The sequence below is a fragment of the Taudactylus pleione genome, unplaced genomic scaffold (genome assembly GCF_031769625.1).
Source record: "Taudactylus pleione unplaced genomic scaffold, aTauple2 ptg001807l, whole genome shotgun sequence".
Classification (NCBI taxonomy): domain Eukaryota; kingdom Metazoa; phylum Chordata; class Amphibia; order Anura; family Myobatrachidae; genus Taudactylus; species Taudactylus pleione.
Window position 1 is genome coordinate 471214 of NW_028286204.1, and position 23833 is coordinate 495046.

At 41.4% G+C, this 23833-nt stretch overlaps 1 protein-coding gene across 1 annotated transcript in view; it reads right to left on the bottom strand.

The window, feature by feature from the left end:
• Positions 1-23311, bottom strand: part of SPATA1 (spermatogenesis associated 1) — a 119596-nt gene extending 96285 nt beyond the window's left edge. Inside the window, exon 1 of the mRNA XM_088465036.1 lies at positions 23096-23311. Coding sequence (XP_088321162.1) covers positions 23096-23152 — 57 coding nt within the window. The 5' untranslated portion in view covers positions 23153-23311. The remainder of the gene's footprint in view (positions 1-23095) is intronic.
• Positions 23312-23833: the final 522 nt, after the last annotated feature.

The window sequence follows — 23833 nt, forward strand, 5'->3', positions numbered from 1 at the left end:
CTGTGACTGACCGCTGGGCCGTGGTGCTACATTCTCACTGCACAATTATCCCCCCGATCTGATACATATGACGGGTCTGTGACTGACCGCTGGGCCGTGGTGCTGCATTCTCACTGCACAATTATGTCCCCGATCTGATACATATGACGGGTCTGTGACTGACCGCTGGGCCGTGGTGCTGCATTCTCACTGCACAATTATCCCCCCGATCTGATACATATGACGGGTCTGTGACTGACCGCTGGGCCGTGGTGCTACATTCTCACTGCACAATTATCTCCCCGATCTGATACATATGACGGGTCTGTGACTGACCGCTGGGCCGTGGTGCTACATTCTCACTGGACAATTATCCCCCCGATCTGATAGATATGACGGGTCTGTGACCGACCGCTGGGCCGTGGTGCTACATTCTCACTGCACAATTATCCCCCTTATCTGATAGATATGACGGGTCTGTGACTGACCGCTGGGCCGTGGTGCTGTATTCTCACTGCACAATTATCCCCCCGATCTGATACATATGACGGGTCTGTGACTGACCGCTGGGCCGTGGTGCTGTATTCTCACTGCACAATTGTCTCCCCGATCTGATAGATATGACGGGTCTGTGACTGACCGCTGGGCCGTGGTGCTACATTCTCACTGCACAATTATCCCCCCGATCTGATAGATATGACTTTTTTGAGGCACACAAAAATTAGGTCACAAAAAGTGCCTCAGAAGCTCCAATTACCGTCTACAAATGGTACCCGGGTCTCCTATCACGGGTAGGGTCCGTTTCCACTGCCATGTAACCAAGGTTCTACCCTTGTTCAACCCTGGTCGAGACCTGGGTAGGATTGCCGGGTAAATTGACCCAGGTTATCTTTTGGGAACCGTTTCCAGTGCAACCGGACCCGGGCAGACCCGGCAATGACCCGGGTTTTTTGGGCAGTGGAAAAGGGGTATTAGACAATAGTTAAGAAAAGAACATACGACATGAGATTGCTGGAGGAAAGGGGCTATTAGATATTAATGAACATGCAACGGAACAATCCTGTATTATTTCATAGTGCTGTTTTTGTCTCATCGTCGGTGATAACTCCCATGATGTAGGGTGGAGTTAAAATAAGTTTTATCACTGGAAAAACAACTCCCATCTCCTCTGGCAACAGAACTTTGCACTCTCATCATAAATACATCCCTTACTAACAGCACAGTTATTACCGGAGTTGATGCCAGTGATCGGGCTTAATTTTGGTTTTCTTACGTATCATAGGGGTTACTGGCGGCGATTAATCCTTCAGTAAGTACGTTTCACAACTGAAATCTACTCCGTGTTTTTGTACTTGGAAGGCTATTTATCAAGTATGGCGGACAGGCTTTCACAATACAATACAATAGATATAATTAGATTAAGTCAGCTTCTGTTTTATCATACATATATATATATATATATATATATATATATATAGCTTTATTTATGTGTGCCATGAGAAGCATTCAATCAAATTGTGTGCTTAATTCCCTAACAACACTTTTGCCTGATGCACTGTGGTTAGTGTAGCTATACTGGGTATTTCATAGGCCTATTCATCAAACTCTAAATAGCCCGGTAACCATACAGAAACGCTAGTTTACGCATATTTTAGTTACTGGACCATTCATCATCAGGTGTACGATAGGACCCCCTGATATTCAGCAAACTCCGAAAACTTTCAGTTTTCAGAGTTTGCCTGCGATCTTCAGACGGTGCTTGTTCTCGGATCCCTGCTCTTTCCTATATGAAGGAGTACCGGGGATGCGAAGAGGGATCCCTCCGCCGCCTTCTCACAGACTCCCCGGCGGGTGTGCGCATGCGTGGTCAGGTCACACATATGTAGCCGGGCCGACAGGGAGGAGGTAAGTAACGCAGACACTTCTGTAGCTGCGATACTTACTGAGGCGAAAGCTGCTTTTCAGAGCAGCTGTCCCCACACCGGAGCAATGATGAATTGCTACAGTGTAAAGTTTCACCCGCTGCGAGTTGGATACTAAAGTATTCCTCGCAAAGAGATCAATACTTAACCATCGGAGGCCGATGAATAGGCCCCAAAGTGAGTTCATTTCAAGCACTTTTTGAATGTCCAGTTTACATATTTCTATATATAGCCTGTCTCTACTAGATCAATATAACACGCTCCCAATCTGAGATTCAGTTGAGAATCCCGGCACCAGCATCCCTACCGCTAACATCTCAATGGTAAGTAGTGGGGTTAGGGGGAGAGTTAGGTTTAGGGTTAGGCACTATGGCGAGGGATAGGGTTAGGCACAATGGGGAGGGATAGGGTTAGGCACTATGGCGAGGGATAGGGTTAGGCACTAGGGGGAAGGATAGGGTTAGGCACTAGGGGGAAGGATAGGGTTAGGCACAATGGGGAGGGATAGGGTTAGGCACTAGGGGGAGGGATAGGGTTAGGCACTATGGCGAGGGATAGGGTTAGGCACTAGGGGGAAGGATAGGGTTAGGCACTAGGGGGAAGGATAGGGTTAGGCACTAGGGGGAAGGATAGGGTTAGGCACTAGGGGGAAGGATAGGGTTAGGCACTAGGGGGAAGGATAGGGTTAGGCACTAGAGGGAAGGATAGGGTTAGGCACTAGGGGGAAGGATAGGGTTAGGCACTAGGGGAAGGATAGGGTTAGGCACTAGGGGGAAGGATAGGGTTAGGCACTAGGGGGAGGGTTAGGCACTAGGTGGAGGTTAGGTTTAGGCACTAGGGGGAAGGATAGGGTTAGGCACTAGGGGGAAGGATAGGGTTAGGCACTAGGGGGAAGGATAGGGTTAGGAACTAGGGGGAGGGATAGGGTTAGGCACTAGGGGATGGATAGGGTTAGGCACTGTGGCGAGGGATAGGGTTAGGCACTGTGGCGAGGGATAGGGTTAGGCACTATGGCAAGGGATAGGGTTAGGCACTATGGCACAGTGCTGATTGAGGAAGCCGCCAAACTCTTAGGCGGAGAAACGCGTTTTACCATAGTGACGCCAGCTGATATTGATCCACATCGAGTGGCCACATGCTCAAAGGGAATAGATGCTTCTCAACCCTTAGAGACGAGCAACATAGCCACAAGCGCTAATAGCGTGCTTACTGTCTGGCTACCAGGTGACGCCAGCAGATACTGATCCACACCTGCCTATTACACGCTCAGAGGGAACAGATGATTTCCAGCCCCTGGAGACGAGCGATAGAGTCACAGGTGCTGGTAGTGGGCTAACCGTCTGGTGGATCCCCAGAAATTGCGGGCTAAACATCCCGGTAAAAGAATATTCTATTTTTTCTTTTTTAAATACCACATGGCCATGAGGGACATTTGCTAAAACTGCATAATGCAGGAAATCCAAATATATATCTCTGGCAAATCTACAACTAAACAGCTATATATATATAAAAACTATAAGACTGATAACTGTTTTTTATATGCACATTATGCTTATTTTAAGCCCAAAACGAGAATAATACTATATTGCCGTAAGAATGAACAAAGCTGCTCTAAGCTGCTACACAGGTGAAGACGTGGAATCATTTCAGACGGAGAACGAATGTCCTGATAGATGTCCTGATAGAAAGCTCTATATCAGATCAAACAGCTGGAGCTAAATACTATGTATCAATTTGTCTCAGCGTAAAAAGAAATATCTATTGCTACACATGTATCTTTATAACTGAACATCTAGTGGATAATGGGCCTGATTCAGACCCGCTCGCGAGCGCTGTACCCTCGCATGCAGGTCGATGTTACCCAAATGCGCATGCGCACGACGGAGGCGCCTCCATCGTGCGCAAGCGCGAGATCCGGCGAGCGACGGGGAAGCCGTCGCTCGGGGTCTCGCACCAAATGGGGCGTGCTGTCGATGGTGAGTGACAGCACGCCCCCTTTGGTGAGCATGCTGGGGGCGTGGCTGCCCAGACGGAGGCATTCCCATGGGAACGCCTACCGACTGGGTCCGGCCCCACTGACATCACAAGTGATGTCAGTGGGAGTGCTCTCGGCTCTGATAGAGCCAAAATCACTCCAGGGCTTGCGGCAGACGAGACACTACCACAAGGGTCTCGTCGCAAGCCCGATGGTCGCGATGGTCTTGACCATCGCGACCATCTTTTTGGCCGCTCGCATAAGCTGTGGGTGGTCACCCACAGCTATGCGAGCGGCCAGGATGCCGCACCATTTTCAGCTAAGCCGGCCCTGATTCAGAGCGAGCGCTCTGGTCAGAGCGTCCGGGTCTGAATCAGGCCCACTGTTTGCATACTTGTTACATTTTCATTATGACTAATCTTGAATAGGCATTATTTTCTCTGGGAATAAGAGATATTTATCTATAACAGCAATTATCCGATTTAGTAAAAATTATTCTTTAGATTTATAAGGTGTTTTTTATGCTGACTGTTTTAGAGTTTTCTATTTATAAATTTATGTGTGTGGTATATACAATTTGATGGAGACCAATGAATAACTATTGGATTACAATATTGCTGGCCGGCAATTGGTATATGTTAATTACAATGATATAAATTTTATGCAATTTTAGAAATTTGTTAATAAATTTAGATTTAATATTGCTGATTTCAGCGCTCGATCTCTTTTTTCACCTACACAAGGCTGGGAGGAGTAGATCTCCCATTCAGACGGCTGCAGATTCAGCAAATGTTCATTGTTTTCTTAATTTTATTTTTTATTAAGATTGGCGCCAGGTATATTCTGTTGTCTTGCAGGGAGGGAGGCTCAGGTTTAGGGGTAGGATACTTACCGCCAGGTGGTGGTATCCTAACCCTGTGGGGATGCCAGCGTCGGGATTGTGACCGCCGGGACACTGAGCGCTGGCATCCCATACAGTATCCTCCCAATCCTTATATAAGCTTCATATAGATCATACAGTATCCTCCCAATCCTTATATAAGCTTCATATAGATCATACAGTATCCTCCCAATCCTTATATAAGCTTCCTATAGATCATACAGTATCCTCCCAATCCTTATATAAGCTTCATATAGATCGTACAGTATCCTCCCAATCCTTATATAAGCTTCGTATAGATCATACAGTATCCTCCCAATCCTTATATAAGCTTCATATACATACAGTATCCTCCCAATCCTTATATAAGCTTCATATAGTTCGTACAGTATCCTCCCAATCCTTATATAAGCTTCATATAGATCGTACAGTATCCTCCCAATCCTTATATAAGCTTCATATAGATCGTACAGTATCCTCCCAATCCTTATATAAGCTTCATATAGATCATACAGTATCCTCCCAATCCTTATATAAGCTTCATATAGATCATACAGTATCCTCCCAATCCTTATATAAGCTTCCTATAGATCATACAGTATCCTCCCAATCCTTATATAAGCTTCATATAGATCGTACAGTATCCTCCCAATCCTTATATAAGCTTCGTATAGATCATACAGTATCCTCCCAATCCTTATATAAGCTTCATATACATACAGTATCCTCCCAATCCTTATATAAGCTTCATATAGATCGTACAGTATCCTCCCAATCCTTATATAAGCTTCATATAGATCGTACAGAATCCTCCCAATCCTTATATAAGCTTCATATAGATCGTACAGTATCCTCCCAATCCTTATATAAGCTTCATATAGATCGTACAGTATCCTCCCAATCCTTATATAAGCTTCATATAGATCGTACAGTATCCTCCCAATCCTTATATAAGCTTCATATAGATCATACAGTATCCTCCCAATCCTTATATAAGCTTCATATAGATCATACAGTATCCTCCCAATCCTTATATAAGCTTCCTATAGATCATACAGTATCCTCCCAATCCTTATATAAGCTTCATATAGATCGTACAGTATCCTCCCAATCCTTATATAAGCTTCGTATAGATCATACAGTATCCTCCCAATCCTTATATAAGCTTCATATACATACAGTATCCTCCCAATCCTTATATAAGCTTCATATAGATCGTACAGTATCCTCCCAATCCTTATATAAGCTTCATATAGATCATACAGTATCCTCCCAATCCTTATATAAGCTTCCTATAGATCATACAGTATCCTCCCAATCCTTATATAAGCTTCCTATAGATCATACAGTATCCTCCCAATCCTTATATAAGCTTCGTATAGATCATACAGTATCCTCCCAATCCTTATATAAGCTTCATATACATACAGTATCCTCCCAATCCTTATATAAGCTTCATATAGATCGTACAGTATCCTCCCAATCCTTATATAAGCTTCATATAGATCGTACAGTATCCTCCCAATCCTTATATAAGCTTCATATAGATCGTACAGTATCCTCCCAATCCTTATATAAGCTTCATATAGATCATACAGTATCCTCCCAATCCTTATATAAGCTTCATATAGATCGTACAGTATCCTCCCAATCGTTATATAAGCTTCATGTAGATCGTACAGTATCCTCCCAATCCTTATATAAGCTTCATGTAGATCGTACAGTATCCTCCCAATCCTTATATAAGCTTCATGTAGATCGTACAGTATCCTCCCAATCCTTATATAAGCTTCATATAGATCGTACAGTATCCTCCCAATCCTTATATAAGCTTCATATAGATCGTACAGTATCCTCCCAATCCTTATATACGCTTCATATAGATCGTACAGTATCCTCCCAATCCTTATATAAGCTTCATATAGATCGTACAGTATCCTCCCAATCCTTATATAAGCTTCATATAGATCGTACAGTATCCTCCCAATCCTTATATAAGCTTCATATAGATCGTACAGTATCCTCCCAATCCTTATATAAGCTTCATATAGATCGTACAGTATCCTCCCAATCCTTATATAAGCTTCATATAGATCGTACAGTATCCTCCCAATCCTTATATAAGCTTCATATAGATCGTACAGTATCCTCCCAATCCTTATATAAGCTTCATATAGATCGTACAGTATCCTCCCAATCCTTATATAAGCTTCATATAGATCGTACAGTATCCTCCCAATCCTTATATAAGCTTCATATAGATCGTACAGTATCCTCCCAATCCTTATATAAGCTACATGTAGATCGTACAGTATCCTCCCAATCGTTATATAAGCTTCATGTAGATCGTACAGTATCCTCCCAATCCTTATATAAGCTTCATATAGATCGTACAGTATCCTCCCAATCCTTATATAAGCTACATGTAGATCGTACAGTATCCTCCCAATCCTTATATAAGCTTCATATAGATCGTACAGTATCCTCCCAATCCTTATATAAGCTTCATATAGATCGTACAGTATCCTCCCAATCCTTATATAAGCTTCATGTAGATCGTACAGTATCCTCCCAATCGTTATATAAGCTTCATGTAGATCGTACAGTATCCTCCCAATCCTTATATAAGCTTCATATAGATCGTACAGTATCCTCCCAATCCTTATATAAGCTTCATATAGATCGTACAGTATCCTCCCAATCCTTATATAAGCTTCATATAGATCGTACAGTATCCTCCCAATCCTTATATAAGCTTCATATAGATCGTACAGTACCGGCCTATGCTCCCCGGATGTGCAGGAGGCCTGCAACATTACACCATGTACAATATCTACAGAAGACTGGATAAGGGCATATAGTACCGTTGTTCACATTTTCTATCATTACACATTTCTCATGTCACTGTATTTGAAATATTTCACTATCTCTAGACTATATATATATATATATATATATATATATATATATTCTCAAATAATTCAATAAATGTTACAGATTCCTTTTTTTATCTCCTTTCTATCTGGTTTGTAACATTCAGTCTGTGGCAGCCTAAATGGCTGGGGAGGCACTGGCAGTGATGTGAGGTGAGGTAAATGGCTGAGGAGGCACTGGCAGTAATGTGAGGTGAGGTAAATGGCTGGGGAGGCACTGGCAGTGATGTGAGGTGAGGTAAATGGCTGGGGAGGCACTGGCAGTGATGTGAGGTGAGGTAAATGGCTGGGGAGGCACTGGCAGTGATGTGAGGTGAGGTAAATGGCTGGGGAGGCACTGGCAGTGATGTGAGGTGAGGTAAATGGCTGGGGAGGCACTGGCAGTGACGTGCAGTGAGGTAAATGGCTGGGGAGGCACTGGCAGTGATGTGAGGTGAGGTAAATAGCTGGGGAGGCACTGGCAGTGATGTGCGATGAGGTAAATGGCTGGGGAGGCACTGAGTAGTATTAGAGCCAGATTTAAACATACATATAGGGACCCAAGGGTACATGTGGGCAGTATACAGAGGTGCAGCAGTACAGTATATAGTGCTGGGAATTTGGTGAGTTTTGATCAGAGATGTGCAGAAAATATTGGCAGTGCCTCACCTGCCTCCCATACACTTTACTCCACAGTTTTGACTATAAAAATTATTAGAATGATACAAAGATATTTATAATATTTTCTTCAAAGTTTTGACTATAAAAATGATGAGAATAAATGAGAGAATACCTGAGTATGACAGGAAAGGCCTCACCTGACCGCACGTCACTGCTCTACTGTATCCTGATATTCACTTTCCTTTGCAAATGTAACATTAATATTAAAATGTTTAAAAATCATGGTGATATCTGTACAATAGTTTATTCATATATCTCACACTATGGGGCTCATATAGCATTGGATGGAAACGCAGTTTTCTGATTGGCTGAGTGTGACTTGATCCCTCCCACTGATACTATTACATAGAATTATTAATGTGCCTGCTGTGAACATTTTCCCATATTCATTTGATATTACAGTGGGTCCATGACAGGAAAGTAAATTCCCATTTTCAGTTTAAAGGGGAAGACAACTGATAGACCGCCCGAACACACAGCAGATTTATCGGCTATCGGCAGTACCGCACGACGTTCACAGACATATCATCTGTACACACTGGCCGATGTACAGTACATACAGTATATTGGCTGTTCAATTTTACAACCTATGTATCGGCCAGTGTGTATCCAGCAATACTGTCTTATGTATATGGCACTTCGTTAAAGTACTATAATGTGTATGAAATGTGTACTGTAAAGTTAGCATATGCTAGGGTATGTAGTCAGGAAGCAGGCGGTCTAAATACCGACACCTATCATTAGCCCCACACCGAAATCCCAACGCCTGGCATACTGAACATAGGTAAGCCGGGCATCGGGACCTGTTAGCCACTTGGGGAGTTAGGTTTGGGGACTCCAGGGGGCACACCAAGGCACATACACTACTGTTCTCTCCTGGTGTAACCCAGGCACATATACTACTGTTCTCTCCTGGTGTAACCCAGGCACATATACTACTGTTCTCTCCTGGTGTAACCCGGGCACATATACTACTGTTCTCTCCTGGTGTAACCCGGGCACATATACTACTGTTCTCTCCTGGTGTAACCCGGGCACATATACTACTGTTCTCTCCTGGTGTAACCCGGGCACATATACTACTGTTCTCTCCTGGTGTAACCCGGGCACATATACTACTGTTCTCTCCTGGTGTAACCAAGGCACATACACTACTGTTCTCTCCTGGTGTAACCCAGGCACATACACTACTGTTCTCTCCTGGTGTAACCCAGGCACATACACTACTGTTCTCTCCTGGTGTAACCCAGGCACATATACTACTGTTCTCTCCTGGTGTAACCCAGGCACATACACTACTGTTCTCTCCTGGTGTAACCCAGGCACATATATACTACTGTTCTCTCCTGGTGTAACCCAGGCACATACACTACTGTTCTCTCCTGGTGTAACCCAGGCACATATACTACTGTTCTCTCCTGGTGTTACCCAGGCGCATACACTGCTGTTCTCTCCTGGTGTAACCCAGGCACATACACTACTGTTCTCTCCTGGTGTAACCCAGGCGCATATATTACTGTTCTCTCCTGGTGTAACCCAGGCACATATACTACTGTTCTCTCCTGGTGTAACCCAGGCACATACACTACTGTTCTCTCCTGGTGTAACCCAGGCGCATATACTACTGTTCTCTCCTGGTGTAACCCAGGCGCATATACTACTGTTCTCTCCTGGTGTAACCCAGGCACATATACTACTGTTCTCTCCTGGTGTAACCAAGGCACATACTCTACTGTTCTCTCCTGGTGTAACCCAGGCACATACACTACTGTTCTCTCCTGGTGTAACCCAGACGCATATACTACTGTTCTCTCCTGGTGTAACCCAGGTGCATACACTACTGTTCTCTCCTGGTGTAACCCAGGCACATACACTACTGTTCTCTCCTGGTGTAACCCAGACGCATATACTACTGTTCTCTCCTGGTGTAACCCAGGTGCATACACTACTGTTCTCTCCTGGTGTAACCCAGGTACATACACTACTGTTCTCTCCTGGTGTAACCCAGGCACATACACTACTGTTCTCTCCTGGTGTAACCCAGGCACATATACTACTGTTCTCTCCTGGTGTAACCCAGGCGCATACACTGCTGTTCTCTCCTGGTGTAACCCAGACGCATATACTACTGTTCTCTCCTGGTGTAACCCAGGCGCATACACTACTGTTCTCTCCCGGTGTGACCCAGGCACATACACTACTGTTCTCTCCTGGTGTAACCCAGGCGCATACACTGCTGTTCTCTCCTGGTGTAACCCAGGCGCATACACTGCTGTTCTCTCCTGGTGTAACCCAGGCACATACACTACTGTTCTCTCCTGGTGTAACCCAGGCGCATACACTGCTGTTCTCTCCTGGTGTAACCCAGGCGCATACACTGCTGCTCTCTCCTGGTGTAACCCAGGCGCATATACTACTGTTCTCTCCTGGTGTAACCCAGACACATGTACTACTGTTGTCTCCTGGTGTAACCCAGGCACATACACTACTGCTCTCTCCTGGCGTAACCCAGGCGCATACACTACTGTTCTCTCCTGGTGTAACCCAGGCGCATACACTACTACACTACTGTTCTCTCCTGGTGTAACCCAGGCATATATACTACTGTTCTCTCCTGGTGTAACCCAGGCGCATATACTACTGTTCTCTCCTGGTGTAACCCAGGCACATACACTACTGTTCTCTCCTGGTGTAACCCAGGCACATATACTTCTGTTCTCTCCTGGTGTAACCCAGGCACATACACTACCCTTGCAGAGCTGCATTTATATTTAGCTGCATCCAACTCCCAGGGCCGGATTAAGGGAGGGGCGACAGGGGTGGTCGTCCCGGGGCCCCCACACACAGAGGGGCCCCCACTACTAGCACACGCTGACGGAGCAACTTCCCCTGCAGCTATCGTAGCCGAAGTGAGGGGCGGAGCCAATACAGTAAGCCCTGCCCCCATATGACCCACAAGTCATGGGATTATGGTGCAAGGGGGCGAAGCCTAATGAAGGGAACAGCAGCTGCATAAAATGTAAGTGTATGTGTACTGTTTTATTTTTTATATATGTGTTTATGTGTATATATGTTGTGTATATGTGTTTTTGTGTATGTATGTGTATATATGTGTGTTGATGTGTATGTATGTGTATATATTTTGGTGTATATGTGTTTTTGTGTATATGTGTATGTATGTGTTTATGTGTATATATGTGCGTATTTATGTGTATATACAGTATGTGTCTATATGTATGTGTTTGTGTATATATACAGTATGTGTATATATGTATGTGTTTGTGTGTATATATGTGCGTGTTTATGTGTATATACAGTATGTATCTATATGTATGTGTTTGTGTATATATACAGTATGTGTATATATGTGTGTTTATGTGTATATACAGTATGTGTCTATATGTATGTGTTTGTGTATATATACAGTATGTGTCTATATGTATGTGTTTATGTGTATATATACAGTATGTGTCTATATGTATGTGTTTATGTGTATATATACAGTATGTCTATATGTATGTGTTTATGTGTATATATAGAGTATGTGTCTATATGTATGTGTTTATGTGTATATATACAGTGTGTCTATATGTATGTATTTATGTGTATATATACAGTATGTGTCTATATGTATGTGTTTATGTGTATATATACAGTATGTGTCTATATGTATGTGTTTATGTGTATATATACAGTATGTGTCTATATGTGTGTGTTTATGTGTATATATACAGTATGTGTCTATATGTATGTGTTTATGTGTATATATACAGTATGTATGTGTGTGTTTATATGTGTATATATACAGTATGTGTCTATATGTATGTGTTTATGTGTATATATACAGTATGTGTCTATATGTATGTGTTAATGTGTATATATACAGTATGTGTCTATATGTATGTGTTTATGTGTATATATACAGTATGTGTCTATATGTGTGTGTTTATGTGTATATATACAGTGTGTCTATATGTATGTGTTTATGTGTATATATACAGTATGTGTCTATATGTATGTGTTAATGTGTATATATACAGTATGAGTCTATATGTATGTGTTAATGTGTATATATACAGTATGTGTCTATAAGTATGCGTTTATGTGTATATATACAGTATGTGTCTATATGTATGTGTTTATGTGTATATATACAGTGTGTCTATATGTATGTGTGTGTTTATGTGTATATATACAGTATGTGTCTATATGTATGTGTTTGTGTGTACATACAGTATGTGTCTATATGTATGTGTTTATGTGTATATATACAGTATGTCTATATGTATGTGTTTGTGTGTACATACAGTATGTGTCTATATGTATGTGTTTATGTGTATATATACAGTATGTCTATATGTATGTGTTTATGTGTATATATACAGTATGTGTCTATATGTATGTGTTTATGTGTATATATATATAGTATGTGTCTATATGTATGTGTTTATGTGTAAATATACAGTATGTGTCTATATGTGTTTATGTGTATATATACAGTGTGTCTATATGTATGTGTTTATGTGTACATACAGTATGTATCTATATGTATGTGTTTGTGTATATATACAGTATGTGTATATATGTATGTGTTTATGTGTATATATACAGTATGTGTCTATATGTATATATACAGTATGTGTCTATATGTATGTGTTTGTGTATATATACAGTATGTGTCTATATGTATGTGTTTATATACAGTATGTGTCTATATGTATGTGTTTATGTGTATATACAGTATGTATGTTTGTGTTTATATACAATATGTGTCTATATGTATGTGTTTATGTGTATATATACAGTATGTGTTTATGTGTATATACAGTATGTATGTGTGGGTTTATGTCTATATATGCAGTATGTGTCTATATGTATGTGTTTATGTGTATATATATAGTATGTGTCTATATGTATGTGTTAATGTGTATATATACAGGATGTGTCTATATGTATGTGTTAATGTGTATATATAAAGTGTGTCTATATGTATGTGTTTATGTGTATATATACAGTGTGTCTATATGTATGTGTTTATGTGTATATATACAGTATGTGTCTATATGTATGTGTTTATGTGTATATATACAGTATGTGCCTATATGTATGTGTTTATGTGTATATATACAGTATGTGTCTATATGTATGTGTTTATGTGTATATATACAGTATGTGCCTATATGTATGTGTTTATGTGTATATATACAGTATGTGTCTATATGTATGTATTAATGTGTATATATACAGTATGTGTCTATATGTATGTGTTAATGTGTATATATACAGTATGTGTCTATATGTATGTGTTTATGTGTATATATACAGTGTGTCTATATGTATGTGCTTATGTGTATATATACAGTATGTGTCTATATGTATGTGTTTATGTGTATATATATAGTATGTGTCTATATGTATGTGTATATGTGTATATATATAGTATGTGTCTATATGTATGTGTTTATGTGTATATATATAGTATGTGTCTATATGTATGTGTATATGTGTATATACAGTATGTATGTGTGTGTTTATGTGTATATATACAGTATGTGTCTATATGTATGTGTTTATGTGTATATATATAGTATGTGTCTATATATGTATGTGTATATGTGTATATACAGTATGTATGTGTGTGTTTGTGTATATATACAATATGTGTCTATATGTATGTGTTTATGTGTATATATACAGTATGTGTTTATGTGTATATACAGTATGTATGTGTGGGTTTATGTCTATATATGCAGTATGTGTCTATATGTATGTGTTTATGTGTATATATATAGTATGTGTCTATATGTATGTGTTTATATACAGTATGTGTCTATATGTATGTGTTTATGTGTATATACAGTATGTATGTTTGTGTTTGTGTATATATACAATATGTGTCTATATGTATGTGTTTATGTGTATATATACAGTATGTGTCTATATATGTATGTGTATATGTGTATATACAGTATGTATGTGTGTGTTTATGTGTATATATACAGTATTTGTCTATATGTATGTGTTTATGTGTATATATATAGTATGTGTCTATATGTATGTGTTAATCTGTATATATACAGTATGTGTCTATATGTATGTGTTAATCTGTATATATACAGTATGTGTCTATATGTATGTGTTTATGTGTATATATACAGTATGTGTCTATATGTATTTGTTAATGTGTATATATACAGTATGTGTCTATATGTATGTGTTTATGTGTATATATACAGTATGTGTCTATATGTATTTGTTAATGTGTATATATACAGTATGTGTCTATATGTATATATACAGTATGTGTCTATATGTATGTGTTTATGTGTATATATATAGTATGTGTCTATATGTATGTGTATATATATAGTATGTGTCTATATGTATGTGTTTATGTGTATATATATATAGTATGTGTCTATATGTATGTGTGTATGTGTATATATATAGTATGTGTCTATATGTATGTGTATATGTGTATATACTGTATGTATGTGTGTGTTTATGTGTATATATACAGTATGTGTCTATATGTATGTTTATGTGTATATATATATAGTATGTGTCTATATGTATGTCTTTATGTGTATATATATAGTATGTGTCTATATGTATGTGTATATGTGTATATACAGTATGTATGTGTGTGTTTATTATGTGTATATATACAGTATGTGTCTATATGTATGTGTTTATGTGTATATACAGTATGTGCCTATATGTATGTGTTAATGTGTATATATACAGTATGTGTCTAGATGTATGTGTTTATGTGTATATATACAGTATGTGTCTATATGTATGTGTTTATGTGTATATATACAGTATGTGTTTATGTGTATATATACAGTGTGTCTATATGTATGTGTTAATGTGTATATATACAGTATGTGTCTATATGTATGTTTATGTGTATATATATATAGTATGTGTCTATATGTATGTGTATATAATATATAGTATGTGTCTATATGTATGTGTTTATGTGTATATATATAGTATGTGTCTATATGTATGTGTGTATGTGTATATACAGTATGTATGTGTGTGTTTATGTGTATATATACAGTATGTGTCTATATGTATGTGTTTATGTGTATATATATATAGTATGTGTCTATATTTATGTCTTTATGTGTATATATGTAGTATGTGTCTATATGTATGTGTATATGTGTATATACAGTATGTATGTGTGTGTTAATGTGTATGTATACAGTATGTGTCTATATGTATGTGTTTATGTGTATATATACAGTATGTGTCTATATGTATATATATACAGTATGTGTCTATATGTATGTGTTAATGTGTATATACAGTATGTGTCTATATGTATGTGTTTATGTGTATATATATATAGTATGTGTCTATATGTATGTGTATATATATATAGTATGTGTCTATATGTATGTGTATGTGTATATATATTAGGGGTGTGCACCGGCCACTTTTCGTGTTTTGTGTTTTGGTTTTGGATCTGGATCTTTCTTCGTGTTTTGGATCTGGATTGGTTTTGCCAAAACCACCCTTGCGTGTTTTGGGTTCTGGGTTTTGTGTTTTGGATCTGTATTTTTTTGAAAAAAAGCATAAAAACAGCTAAAATCACAGAATTTGTAGGTTTTTCTGCTCCTATGCTATTATTAACCTCAATAACCTTAATTTCCACTCATTTCCAGTCTATTCTGAATACCTCACACCTCACAATAGTGTTTTTATGTCCAAAAGGTTGCACCGAGGTAGCTGGATGACTATGCTAAGCGACACAAGTGGGCGGCACAAACACGTGACCCATCTAGGCGTGAAACTGCAGTGGCAGACAGGATGGCATTGAAAAACTAGGCCCCAAACTGTACATAATGCAAAGAAAAAAAAGAGGTGCAAGATGGAATTGTCCTTGGGCCCTCCCACCCACCCTTATGTTGTATAAACAGGACATGCACACTTTAACAAACCAATCATTTCAGCGCCAGGGTCTGCCACACAACTGTGGCTGAAATGATTGGTTCGTTTGGGCCCCCACAAAACAAGCTGGCAATTTATCTGTCCCTGCACAAACTGGCTCTACGGAGGCAAGATGTCATCCTCATCCTCCTCATCCACCGATTCCTCACCCTCTTCAGTGTGTACATCCTCATCCTCACAGAGTATTAATTCGTCCCTGCTGGAACCACAGGTCCCTCTGTACGTTCTGGAGGCTGGTCTCCCTGGAAGAGTTGATAATTCATTTTATGAACATCATCTTCTCCACATTTTGTGGAAGCAACCTCCTACGCCTTTCGCTGACAAGGTTCCCGGCTGCACTAAACACTCTTTCGGAGTACACACTGGAGGGGGGGCAACTCAGGTAAAATAGAGCCAGTTTGTACAGGGACCTCCAAATTGCTTCTTTTTCCTGCCAGTACAGGTACGGACTGTCTGACATGCCTACTTGGATGCTGTCACCGATGTAATCCTTTAACAGACAGACGCACGCTTGTCGCTGCTGCTTTGAGGATTCAAGTGCGGCTACAGCCCACACAATTCACAAAGACAGAAAAAAAAAAGAATATTTTTATTGTTTGTGGAGCACACTTTGAGGTGTCACCACCCTTTAACAGACAGACGCACGCTTGTCGCTGCTGCTTTGAGAATGCAAGTGCGGCTACAGCCCACACAATTCACAAAGACAGAAAAAAGAAGAAGAATATTTTAATTGTTTGTGTAGAACACTTTGAGGTGTCACCACCCTTTAACAGACAGACGCACGCTTGTCGCTGCTGCTTTAAGGATGCAGGTGCGGCTACAGCCCACACATTTCACAAAGACCAAAAAAAAAAGAACAATATTTTAATTGTTTGTGTAGAACACTTTGAGGTGTCACCACCCTTTAACAGACAGACGCACGCTTGTCGCTGCTGCTTTAAGGATGCAGGTGCGGCTACAGCCCACACAATTCACATAGACAGAAAAAAAAAGAACAATATTTTAATTGTTTGTGTAGCACACTTTGAGGGTGTCACCACCCTTTAACAGACAGACGCACGCTTGTCGCTGCTGCTTTGAGGATGCAAGTGTGGCTACATCGCACACAAGTCACAAACACATTAAAAAATAGTTTTTTATTTTTTGGAACATTTTGAGAGTTACACCACCCTTTAACAGACAGACGCACGCTTGTCGCTGCTGCTTTAAGGATGCAGGTGCGGCTACAGCCCACACATTTCACAAAGACCGAAAAAAAAAGAACAATATTTTAATTGTTTGTGTAGAACACTTTGAGGGTGTCACCACCCTTTAACAGACAGACGCACGCTTGTCGCTGCTGCTTTAAGGATGCAGGTGCGGCTACAGCCCACACAATTCACATAGACAGAAAAAAGAAGAATATTTTAATTGTTTGTGTAGCACACTTTGAGGGTGTCACCACCCTTTAACAGACAGACGCACGCTTGTCGCTGCTGCTTTAAGGATGCAGGTGCGGCTACATCGCACACAAGTCACAAACACATTAAAAAAATAGTTTTTTATTTTTTGGAGCACTTTGAGAGTTACACCACCCTTTAACAGACAGACGCACGCTTGTCGCTGCTGCTTTAAGGATGCAGGTGCGGCTACAGCCCACACATTTCACAAAGACCAAAAAAAAAAGAACAATATTTTAATTGTTTGTGTAGCACACTTTGAGGGTGTCACCACCCTTTAACAGACAGACGCACGCTTGTCGCTGCTGCTTTAAGGATGCAGGTGTGGCTACAGCCCACACAATTCACAAAGACAGAAAAAAAAAGAACAATATTTTAATTGTTTGTGTAGCACACTTTGAGGGTGTCACCACCCTTTAACAGACAGACGCACGCTTGTCGCTGCTGCTTTAAGGATGCAGGTGCGGCTACAGCCCACACATTTCACAAAGACCAAAAAAAAAAGAACAATATTTTAATTGTTTGTGTAGCACACTTTGAGGGTGTCACCACCCTTTAACAGACAGACGCACGCTTGTCGCTGCTGCTTTAAGGATGCAGGTGCGGCTACAGCCCACACAATTCACAAAGACAGAAAAAAAAAGAACAATATTTTAATTGTTTGTGTAGCACACTTTGAGGGTGTCACCACCCTTTAACAGACAGACGCACGCTTGTCGCTGCTGCTTTAAGGATGCAGGTGCGGCTACAGCCCACACAATTCACAAAGACAGAAAAAAAAAGAACAATATTTTAATTGTTTGTGTAGCACACTTTGAGGGTGTCACCACCCTTTAACAGACAGACGCACGCTTGTCGCTGCTGCTTTGAGGATGCAGGTGGAATCTAGACGGGATTTGGAACCGAGGACACACTACCTCCATCAATTGTCTAAATCCCACTGCACTAATGTCGGATACCGGACGCACGTCTAACACCAACATAGCAGTCAAGGCCTAAGTTATACGTTTTGCTTCAGGATGACTGCTGTCGTACTTCATCCTCATCGCTAGGGACTGTTGGAGGGTCAATTGTTTAGTAAAAGTAGTGATGTTCCTACTTCCTCTCTGGGATGATGAACAACTCCCAGCAGCAGCAACAGCACTAGGAGGAAGTGGTTCTTGATCTTTCCCTATTTTATTTTTATCGGAGAAAGTTTGGTCCTCCATTTATGTTATATTGATATATATACGTGCGGCTAAAGCGCACACAAACACAGAAAATATTATTTTATTTTTGCTGGAGAGTAGTGCACTTTGTGGGTTACACCACCCTTTAAGAAATGAGCCAGCCGGCTCTTTACTTATGGGACACAGGCGCACGCTTGGCGCTGCTCCTTTGTTGATGCACGTGCAGCCACAGTGCACACAATTCACAAACACAGAAAATAATTTTTTTTTTGGTTTGGACTGGAGTGTACTTTCGGGGGTTACAGCACCCTTAACGGTCAAGCCAGCCGGCCCTTTACTTATGACACAGACGCACGCTTGGCACTACTTTGTTGATGCACGTGCGGCTACTGCGCACACAATTCACAAACACAGAAAATAATTTTTTTTTTGGTTTGGACTGGAGTGTACTTTCGGGGGTTACAGCACCCTTAACGGTCAAGCCAGCCGGCCCTTTACTTATGACACAGGCGCACGCTTGGCACTACTTTGTTGATGCACGTGCGGCTACTGCGCACACAATTCACAAACACAGAAAATAATTTTTTTTTTGGTTTGGACTGGAGTGTACTTTCGGGGGTTACAGCACCCTTAACGGTCAAGCCAGCCGGCCCTTTACTTATGACACAGGCGCACGCTTGGCACTACTTTGTTGATGCACGTGCGGCTACTGCGCACACAATTCACAAACACAGAAAATAATTTTTTTTTTGGTTTGGACTGGAGTGTACTTTCGGGGGTTACAGCACCCTTAACGGTCAAGCCAGCCGGCCCTTTACTTATGACACAGGCGCACGCTTGGCACTACTTTGTTGATGCACGTGCGGCTACTGCGCACACAATTCACAAACACAGAAAATAATTTTTTTTTTGGTTTGGACTGGAGTGTACTTTCGGGGGTTACAGCACCCTTAACGGTCAAGCCAGCCGGCCCTTTACTTATGACACAGGCGCACGCTTGGCACTACTTTGTTGATGCACGTGCGGCTACTGCGCACACAATTCACAAACACAGAAAATAATTTTTTTTTTGGTTTGGACTGGAGTGTACTTTCGGGGGTTACAGCACCCTTAACGGTCAAGCCAGCCGGCCCTTTACTTATGACACAGGCGCACGCTTGGCACTACTTTGTTGATGCACGTGCGGCTACTGCGCACACAATTCACAAACACAGAAAATAATTTTTTTTTTGGTTTGGACTGGAGTGTACTTTCGGGGGTTACAGCACCCTTAACGGTCAAGCCAGCCGGCCCTTTACTTATGACACAGGCGCACGCTTGGCACTACTTTGTTGATGCACGTGCGGCTACTGCGCACACAATTCACAAACACAGAAAATAATTTTTTTTTTGGTTTGGACTGGAGTGTACTTTCGGGGGTTACAGCACCCTTAACGGTCAAGCCAGCCGGCCCTTTACTTATGACACAGGCGCACGCTTGGCACTACTTTGTTGATGCACGTGCGGCTACTGCGCACACAATTCACAAACACAGAAAATATATTATTTTTTTAGCACTTGGGGGGAGCACCCCTGATGGACAGAGCACCCCCTGGACAACACTACAGCACCTCTTTAGGACTGGGACACTGCACAGGACTTTGGAGTGGACACAGCCCCTATGGAGAACTGACTGCACAACACAGTCCAGCCAGCCCCTATGGACTTTGAAGTAGTGGACACAGCCCCTATTAACAACAGCAGCACAGCACAACACAGCCAGCCCCTATGGACTTTGAAGTAGTGGACAACAGCAGCACTACACTACACTACACTACACAGCCCTAACTCCCACCCTCCCTCTTCACTGTCCACAGCCGAGTGAGAAAATGGCGCCGACGTGGGTACCTTATATAGGATCCAAAACCCGCGAGACTCGGAAGGCGGGATGATGACGTTTTGCCTCGATTTCAGATCCGAGTCAGGCGGGAAAAGTCGAGCCTGATTCGGATCGGACTCGGATCGGGGGGGCTCGGGGGGGTTCGGATTTCAGAAATCCGAACCCGCTCACCCCTAATATATATAGTATGTGTCTATATGTATGTGTATATGTGTATATACAGTATGTATGTGTGTGTTTATGTGTATATATACAGTATGTGTCTATATGTATGTGTTTATGTGTATATATATAGTATGTGTCTATAGGTATGTGTATATGTGTATATATATAGTATGTGTCTATATGTATGTGTTTATGTGTATATATATAGTATGTGTCTATATGTATGTGTTTATGTGTATATATATAGTATGTGTCTATATGTATGTGTATATGTGTATATACTGTATGTATGTGTGTGTTTATGTGTATATATACAGTATGTGTCTATAATGTATGTGTTTATGTGTATATATACAGTATGTGTCTATATGTATGTGTTAATGTGTATATATACAGTATGTGTCTATATGTATGTGTTTATGTGTATATATACAGTGTGTCTATATGTATGTGTTTATGTGTATATATACAGTATGTGTCTATATGTATGTGTTTGTGTATATATACAGTATGTGTTTATTTATGTGTATATATACAGTGTGTCTATATGTATGTGTTAATGTGTATATATACAGTATGTGTCTATATGTATGTTTATGTGTATATATACAGTATGTGTCTATATGTGTGTGTTTATGTGTATATACAGTATGTATCTATATGTATGTGTTTATGTGTATATACAGTATGTGTCTATATGTATGTGTTTATGTGTATATATACAGTATGTGTTAATGTGTATATATACAGTATGTGTCTATATGTATGTGTTTATGTGTATATACAGTATGTGTCTATATGTATGTGTTTATGTGTATATATACAGTATGTGTTAATGTGTATATATACAGTATGTGTCTATATGTATGTGTTTATGTGTATATATACAGTATGTGTCTATATGTATATATACAGTATGTGTCTATATGTATGTGTTTATGTGTATATACAGTATGTGTCTATATGTATGTGTTTATGTGTATATTCAGTATGTGTCTATGTATGTTTATGTGTATATACAGTATGTGTATGTGTATATATACAGTGTGTCTATATGTATGTGTATATATAAAGTATGTGTATGTGGACCCTGTTCCCGGATGGGGGCTGAGCTGCCGCTGATCTATGGCCCTCATTCAGAGCCGGACGCTCTGAGCAGAGCGCTCGCTCTGAACGAGGGCCGTCCTCCATAAAAATGGAGCGTCCTCCTGGACGCTCGTATAGCTGTGGGTCACCACCCACAGCTCATACGAGCGTGCAGGATGATGGTCGCGATGGTCTTGACCATCGTGACCATCGCCAGTGCGACTAGAAGCCTGTGGTCGGGGTTTTCGACCACAAGCCCTGGAGTGATTTTGGCTCTATCAGTGCCAAAATCACTCCCACTGACATCACTAGTGATGTCAGTGGGCCGGCTTCTGACGGGAGGCGTTCCCTTAGGAACGCCCCCGTCTGGGAGGCACGCCCCCGGCACGCCCACCAAAGGGGGCGTGCTGTCAATCAACATCGACAGCACGCCCCCTTTGATCAGACACAACGAGCGAAGGAAAGTCCTTCGCTCGTCGCGTCTGGCGCATGCGCACGACGGAGCTCCCTCCGTCGTGCGCATGCGCAGTGCACACCATCGACCCACTTGCGAGCGGACAGCCGCTTGCGAGTGGGTCTGAATGAGGCCCTATGTTCTGAATGTAACAGCACAGTCAGCGCAGAGCGGCTCCCAAGTCCCCTCATCAGTGTCATGTGACATATCATGTCCGTGACGCTGATCACTGATGTCGGGCTTCAGGAGCCGCTCTGCGCTGACTGTGCTGCTGTATTCACAACACAGAGCCAGAAGGTAAGAAATCAGGGGGGGTAGGCTCAGGCGGAGGGGGGGGGGTAGGCTATGTGTAGAGGGGGAGGGGGGTAGGCTCCGTGTGGCTTTGTGGGGGCCCCCACAACTTAGTTGCCCCAGGGCCCCCACAAGCTGTAATCCGGCCCTGCCAAGTCCGTAAACTGAGGATATTGCGTCCTCTTCAGGTTTTCACGCCTAGATTTTTGGCGCAGAATGTATCCAAACCTACATCAGCCACATTGCGCACGCTTCTCATTACCACAGAATTACAAATAAAACCTGAAGCACCACTTACCCCTGCTGTCGATGGTCTTGTCTGAGTCATTGGGGTTTGAACCTGGTCGCTGTCCATGGGGAATGAAAACTTTGAGTTACGTTTTGCATCCCGAAAGCATCTGATTAACAAATCAATCTATGTACTAAGCTCAGTGTCTGAGTAAAAGTTCTCCCATTGCGATTTCCAGGCACCGAGTGCAGCGTTCAGGTAACAATCACAGGGAGCTGGCGTTGCTTTCAGCTGAGTGCAGGTACAAGGCTGACACACCCTAACTGCACAGGCACACTCACTATGTAACTGCAGGTGACCTGCAGCACAAATCATCATAGGGTTTGTTTTGTTGTGTGAGTTACAGGATTAAGGGACGGATTCTGTAGTCAAGATACAACTCTCTGCAAGGCTGGAATTCATGACTTAAGGACCAATGGAAAGTACAGACTTAGGGGGCCTATTTGTGAAATTATGTAGAAACTGCAGTTTGTGTATAATTTTATATATTATTGCTATGTACTAATAGCCTAAAGCAGGAAATTTCACAGAAACCTCCAGCAAAATGGTCATTAGCCTTGCACTCCCCATTTTTATCAGTGGGGACTATGGGCCTCATTCAGAGGCGGTCGGAGGATGCAAGCGGTCGCTCAGAAACTGGGCGGCCACTTGCATCCTGACCGCCCGCCTCTGTTGCGGTCGTTAGGCTGTGGGTTAACACCCACAGTTCTAACCGCTCGGGTGATGGCCATCGGGGCTTACGACGAG